The sequence below is a fragment of the Chroicocephalus ridibundus genome, chromosome Z, assembly GCF_963924245.1.
Source record: "Chroicocephalus ridibundus chromosome Z, bChrRid1.1, whole genome shotgun sequence".
In the NCBI taxonomy this organism is placed as follows: domain Eukaryota; kingdom Metazoa; phylum Chordata; class Aves; order Charadriiformes; family Laridae; genus Chroicocephalus; species Chroicocephalus ridibundus.
The window spans coordinates 75,828,993-75,835,423 of NC_086316.1; the positions used below are offsets into that span (position 1 = coordinate 75,828,993).

A 6,431-nucleotide genomic window follows, 5' to 3' on the forward strand; every position below is an offset into this window, starting at 1 on the left:
CAGCCTGATCCCCTCACCCTGGGGAGGAGCAGGGACCACCTGCTCCTTTGGGTATGTCAGAGCTGCCACCCTGTCCCAGGACAGTGTCCGCTGTCCCTCTGAAGGTAACCAAGGGCCAAAGTAGGCAAGGGGGTTGTGCCCCCGCCGAGGCTGTCCTGCCCTTGCCTGGGAGCCTGAGGTCCCTTTGCCCTGCTCTTCTTGTCCCTGCTCAGGTTTCACAGCTCCAAGTCGGGGAAGATCTACCTTCACGGTGACATCCGGCTGCTTTTCTCCCGCAAGTCGATCGAGGTCGACTCGGGGATCCCCTACGAACTGAAATCCTTCACGGAGATGCCGAGGAACCCCTCCTACTCACCTCGGGCCTGACCTTCTCCATCCTCCAACGCCACCCACGAGCCTCCAGCCCAGCACTTTGGGGAAGAAATGAGTAAAGGGCCAGCAAGCAACCACCGCCTCAAAGTATCGCACTCCCCACGTGCCCTGGTCCTCCTGAACAGCACGGATGCCGTGCCCGTGCCCTGTGGCAGGGCTGGGATCACGGATGGGGATTCATCAGGAGGGGCAGGGACTGGGGAGCAGCTTAGAGACTTGGCTGGAGCTGGGGTGGGGGGAATGAAGAGTTGGGGGGGGGGGAGGGCTCCAGGTGATGCTGCCCACGCTGGTCCAGGGGTTGGGAGCAAAAAGCGTGGGAAGAGTTTGTATTTATTTGTATTTATTGTTGCTGGGAGCACTGAGGAGTCTTGTGCAGAGGACAGGAGGTGCTGTGCTGTTTTCCCCTCCCCCCCCCCCCTCCACCCTCACCGTCCTGCATGACGCCCCTGGTAGCACAGGGCTTGCCCGCACCAGGGCAGGGCAGTGGGGACTGTGAGGGTGACTGGGGAGGGACAGGAACACCTGGGGCTGTGGACTCTGCCAGGCTGGGGGTGCGTTACAAGCCCTCGGAGAGGCTGAGACTTGCTGGGCAGCAGCTCCCTGGGGCCAGCCCCCACTTCAGGCAGCTTGAGGGCAAGCCTGGTGGGGAAGTAGCCATTACCAGAGCTGTCATATGTCTGGGGTCCTGGGCCTCTCTGCAGGAGCATGGGGACAGCCCTCCCTGCAAGAGTCGCCCCCAGCCTGCGGGTGCCGTGGCTCCCAGAGAAAGGGGCGATTGCCTGGCGCCCCCCCAGGAGCTGGAGGGGGGGTGAGCGCTGGCAGAGCCCCGGGGAGGGGTGGCAGCAGCACAGGCCCTTGCACGGGTGTCGGGCTGGGCCTTCACAAGGGGATTTGGGGGTGATGTGGAGAGGCACCACTCCCCCCACCACCCACCGGGGTCAACTCACCGCGTCCTAACGGGGCCGGGTGAGGCCGTACCGGTACTTTTCGTGTTTTGTTTCTAATTTAAATAAATACCTGTTTGGAAACCTCGCCGGGTGCCCGCCGTTGATGGGAGGCGAAGGGGGGAACCACGGAGTGGCGGAACGAAGGGGCATGGCCGCCGCGATCGGACGGGTCGCGTCGGCGCGGGGCACCCGGAAGGGGCGGTGCCTCTGTTGGGAGGGAGTTCTTCCGGGTCGGCGGGAGAGCGGGGCGGGCGGCGGAGCGATGCTGGCGCGGGCGGGGAGCCGGGCCCTGCCCGGCCTGGGCCTGCTGCAGGTGGGGCGGCGGGAGGCCTCGGGGACCGGGCGGGGAATGAGGGGCACCTCGGGGGGCCGGGCTGGGGGGGTGCCCGGGGTTGGGGGTGCTGAGGAGACTGGGGGGGATCCGGGCTGGGGGAGCTCCGGGCTGGTGGTGGTGGGGCGCTGAGGCGAGCGCGGCTGGGGTTGTGGGGGCTCGAGTGGGTAGGGGACTGCAGAGGGGGTGTAGAAGAGGTCTGGGAGGTATTAGTGGGGGCGTGGTGTTGGGGGACCGAGGGGAAATGGGGTGCGGGGAGCGGAGAGCTGAACTAGGAGGGGCTGGGGGGGGGGAAAGAATTGCGGGAGGAATAGCTGTGGGGGGCTGTGGAGGACTAAGAGGTGTGGAGAGGCTGGGGGGAGCAGGCCATGGGAGGTAGTGAGGGGCTGTGGGGAGGAGGGTGAGGGAATGCCCGGGGGGAACAGATCCTTGGAGGTGGGGGCTAGAAGGCAGCCACGGATGGGGAGGGTCAGGCTGTCGAAGGCGGGTGGCCTGGGACTGAGGTGAGGGAGAGGGGAAGGGGTATGACCGGGTTACAGGCGGCTGAGTGGGGCAGAAAAGACACACACTTACCCCTTTCTTTCCCTTACGGTGTCAGGGAGGTTTTATTTCTCCCCCTCAGTGGGGATGTGAGGGAAGGGGAAGCGCAAAGAAAGCTCCAGCATAAGGGTGAGCCCCCCTACATCTGTGGGGAATGCCCCAACACTCGGGCTGGCCCTGGGGTCCAGGTCTCACCCCTGTGGGGGCAGCCCATGTCCCTCACGGCGTGGGCTTGTTCGTGGAGTCAGTGCTGTTTCCTGCCCTGGTGTATCCAGGCCACGAGCAGCAATCCCAGACAGGAGAGCAGGGATGGTGCTGGCAGCTGGTTTCCATTCTGTTCCTTTTCCTTTCTGCAGCGCTCCCAGCAGCTGAAGCGTTCAGCGTGGCTGGCACCAGCACCGTGCCGCTTGAGCTCTGGACTGCCTGTGAATATTGGGGTGCTCTTTGTGCCGCAGCAGGAGGCTTGGGTGGTGGAGAGGATGGGCAAGTTCCACCGAATCCTCGAGCCTGTAAGGAGCCGCTTTTCTCCCCTTCTGGATTCAGCAAGTTCCTAAAGCTGTAGCGAGGCGCGTCCTATCCGCGAGGATTTAGCGGATGGTGTGCTTATTCTTCCAGATTTTTGACTGCTTGTAGACTTAATTTCCCTTAGTGGAGTGTTAAAAGCACTGAAAAACTTTAATTTCGTCCCATGTGTAAAGCATGTTTCCTCTGCCTTCAGCATCTGTTGGCACAGCCCTGTCTAGTCTGGCTGATCTTTCTGGGGGAGAAAACCCCAGATCAGAGGGCTCAGCCACCTAATCCTTCCCTTTTCCCAGGGTTTGAACTTCCTCATCCCTCTGCTGGATCGGATTCGTTATGTGCAGAGTCTCAAAGAAATCGTCATTAACGTCCCAGAGCAATCAGCTGTCACCCTAGGTAAGGAACAGCTTCTGTGTCCTGCCCTTTTCCTTCTGCTGCATCTGAGGTGAGGAGGGAACAGCGCAGGAGGAATGGAGGTGCCCCATGTTCCTGCACTCAGCCCTGTCCCTGGGGAGCCGTACTCCTGGCTCTGTGAGGGGGAGAACCCCAGGAGGTCTCGTCTGCCCTTTTGAGGCAGCGACTGCCCTTTCTTGCTGGGTTGCACCTGAGCGGGAATCCATTTTTCTGATGTTCTCCTGTGTTGAACCACAAAAAAAATATCTCTGTGTTTCTGTGAAAAATATTTCAGATCAGGCTAATGGACAGCTCTGTTACAATTCTAGTGTTAAGCTTTTTGTTTTGTCTTATGTTTTTTCCCCTTTAAATCTTTATTTATGAAGATAACTACAGTATGAAATGTTTTGATCTGGAGACCTGAGACTTGTGTATTAAAACATCAAAATTTAGTGTTTTTTAGGGAACATCAAGGTTCATTTTACAAAGTCTTTTAGATAAGGGGATCCGTTTCAGCAAATCCCACTCTGGTGCCATGCTGTTGACACCATGGGAAAGGGAAAGGGATAACCCTGCCCAGCTCTGCTAGTTCTGTCATGGGAGAAGGGGTTGCCATATTTTGTCTTTGCTGCTTCAGGACGTGTTCTCTCCTGGCAGATAACGTCACCCTGCAGATTGATGGCGTGCTCTATCTGCGGGTTATGGACCCCTACAAGGTACCGTCCCTGCTGCGCCGACACTCGGCCCAAGTCAAACCCTGCCTTGTACTGCATTCCTCTTGGCACTGACATTGACTCTGTTTTTTGCTTCTGCTCTCCAGGCCAGCTATGGGGTGGAAGATCCTGAGTATGCAGTGACCCAGCTGGCCCAGACCACCATGAGATCTGAACTTGGCAAGCTCTCCCTTGACAGAGTGTTCCGGGTGAGCTGGGGAGGCGGATCACACAGCTGCCGGCGTCTCTCGAAGCCCCGGGGCAGTCTGGGTGGTCAGGCTCATACGCTTAACTGCAAAATGTCCTCTGCTTAGAGGGCTTCTGGCTTCTATTTCAGTTGTGCTTTTAGTGAATCCTGGGAGATCGGTCTTGTTTTGGTTATTTTTTATTTTGTCTGACCTTTCCCTGTGAGGCGGTATGTGTCTGCTTCCCTCCTGACCCCTGTCTCGTGCTAAAGCACCTAGCACCTCTTTGCTCTTTGCCATTTCTTTGGTGCCTTCCAGGAGCGGGAGTCCCTCAACGCCAACATTGTGGATGCCATCAACCAGGCCTCGGACTACTGGGGCATCCGGTGCCTGCGCTACGAGATCAAAGACATCCATGTTCCCCCACGCGTAAAGGAATCCATGCAGATGCAGGTTCGGTTCTCTGGGAAGGGCGGTCTGGAACAAGAGGGAAGTCTCCCCTTCCGTGCAGCGTGGTGGTTCTCCATCCAGCGCTGGCAGTGCTGGTCCCTCCTGTGGGGAGGGAAACCTGTTGGCACTTTGGCTGCCAATGTACAGCTATTGAATAAATGATTCCCGTCCTTATTTCGGCAGTGGTGGCCCCTGCCTGGTACACACCAGCCCTGCCAGCTCTCTTTAAGGCTCTGTAGGAAGCAAATCCTAGAGCTGAATGTCTCCGCTTGTGAAAAGCTGGGATCTCCAGGCTGGAAGGGGAGGAGAGGGAAGCAGCTGTCTGGTTAGGTGTGGACAGGCTGCGGAGGTCTGCGCAGTGTGAGGAGCAGAACCAGCCCTCACCAGGGATCGCTCCATGTTTGGTAGCTGTGTTCTCATCCCCTGCTTGCCCAAGCGGGATGTAGGAGCATGTCCTCGCTGCGCTCGCCCCACGGCTGGGATTTCCCCAGTGCGGCCGGGGCAGGCTGGAATCTGACCTGTGTTTGCAGGTGGAGGCAGAGCGGCGGAAGCGGGCCATGGTACTGGAGTCAGAGGGGACGCGGGAATCGGCTATCAACGTGGCTGAGGGGCAGAAGCAGGCCCAGATCCTGGCGTCAGAAGCTGAGAAGGCTGAACAAATCAACAAAGCTGCTGGTAGCACCTTGGGCTGGAACTTGTGGGACCTGGGGGATCAGTAGCCCTCTGCATCGAGGGGTGACTCTCCCGGGGAGAGACGACATCGCTTTCTGTGGGCCAGGCTTCCTCAGCCATACTGGTCCTTCCCTGCTGGGTCCCTCGGGATGAGCTCCAGCTCGTGTTGCTGCCCTGCAGCCTGGGGCAGCAGGTGTGTGGCAGGAGCATCGCTGGGGAAGAGGAGGCTTTGTGTGCCTGAAATTTTCTTGGTTTGCTCCTTGAAATGGTCCCAATTCGCTCCTTTCAAGCACTTTGTCGCGGTTCTGATGCACGTCCTGCTGTGGTTCGTTGCAGGAGAAGCCAATGCCGTGCTGGTCAAGGCCAGGGCCAAGGCTGAGGCGATTCAACTCCTGGCAGCCGCTCTGGCACAGCAGGTGAGCCGTGGGGCAGCCACCACTTCGGCGCTGGCACTTAGGGAGGTGACACCACGGCCCGGGTGGCACCTGGCTTACTCTTGGACACTCCCTGGTGTCTTCAAGGGCAATAAGTGAGGAGTTTTGCCATCCCCGGGGCCAGGGTGGTCTGGGGAAGGGGCAGGGACGGACTCTTGGTGGTACTTGTCTCGCTGCTGAGCCTCCTCCCTCTCTCCCCAGCACGGCAGCGCCGCCGCCTCTCTCTCCGTGGCAGAGCAGTACGTGAGCGCCTTCTCCAAGCTTGCCAAAGATTCCAACACCCTCCTGCTGCCCTCCAACACTGGCGATGTCAGCAGCATGGTGGCACAGGTCAGTGTGGTGGGAGGGACCCCATCTCTTGCCCAGGGGAGGTGATGGTGGCCACCTGGCGGGGCCCAGCCCTCTCCTCCCCCATGGCTCTCTTGTTTCCTCCAGGCCCTGGGGATATACACCTCTCTGACCAAGCCCCAAGCTGTGAAGACTCAGGAGGAGGTGCCCTCAGCCCGTGAGGACCTCCAGCCTGCCCCCGCAGAGGTGCTGAAGGCAGAAGAGGCCAGCTCGAGCTAGCGGGGCTGGGGGGAGTCCCATACTCCGGCAGTCCTGTCCTGCTGCTCTCCCCGGTCAGACGCTCTTCTTCCCTTCGTCCTTATTTTGTATTTGAATTTAAATCATGTAATAAATGGTAGCGGTGCTGCTGCAGCGTGTCCCCTGGCCCTCAGGAGCCCGACCTGCCGTCTGCCACCGAGGAGGGGGCCATCCTTCCTAAGCTCCTGCAGACACGCAATGATCCGCAAGAGAAGCTGGGGAATTCTCCCGAGGGGGCACCCTTTTCCTGGGGGATGGTCTCTCTCCTGGGGCGGGGGGAAATCTCTTTC

At 59.4% G+C, this 6,431-nt stretch overlaps 2 protein-coding genes across 7 annotated transcripts in view; both read left to right on the forward strand.

The window, feature by feature from the left end:
• ATOSB (atos homolog B) overlaps positions 1–1,396 on the forward strand; it is a 40,305-nt gene extending 38,909 nt beyond the window's left edge. For all 6 annotated transcript variants that reach the window (XM_063320693.1, XM_063320694.1, XM_063320689.1 and 3 more), the window contains one exon: positions 213–1,396. In XM_063320693.1, the coding sequence (XP_063176763.1) occupies positions 213–366 (154 nt within the window). In that variant the 3' untranslated portion in view covers positions 367–1,396. The remainder of the gene's footprint in view (positions 1–212) is intronic.
• Positions 1,397–1,539: 143 nt separating this feature from the next.
• STOML2 (stomatin like 2) lies at positions 1,540–6,269 on the forward strand. Its single transcript, XM_063321161.1, has 10 exons — positions 1,540–1,632; positions 2,547–2,699; positions 3,006–3,105; positions 3,760–3,818; positions 3,923–4,024; positions 4,319–4,453; positions 4,981–5,125; positions 5,459–5,538; positions 5,758–5,886; positions 5,992–6,269. The coding sequence occupies exons 1-10, from the start codon at positions 1,582–1,584 to the stop codon at positions 6,121–6,123; spliced, it is 1,086 nt and encodes a 361-aa protein (XP_063177231.1). The 5' UTR covers positions 1,540–1,581; the 3' UTR covers positions 6,124–6,269.
• Positions 6,270–6,431: the final 162 nt, after the last annotated feature.

Coding starts and splice junctions, on each gene's coding strand:
- STOML2 (XM_063321161.1), top strand. CDS start 1,582: ATGCTGGCGCGGGCGGGGAGCCGGGCCCTGCCCGGCCTGGGCCTGCTG. Junction 2,700..3,005: donor TCCACCGAATCCTCGAGCCT/GTAAGGAGCCGC, acceptor CCCTTTTCCCAG/GGTTTGAACTTCCTCATCCC. Junction 4,025..4,318: donor CCCTTGACAGAGTGTTCCGG/GTGAGCTGGGGA, acceptor GGTGCCTTCCAG/GAGCGGGAGTCCCTCAACGC.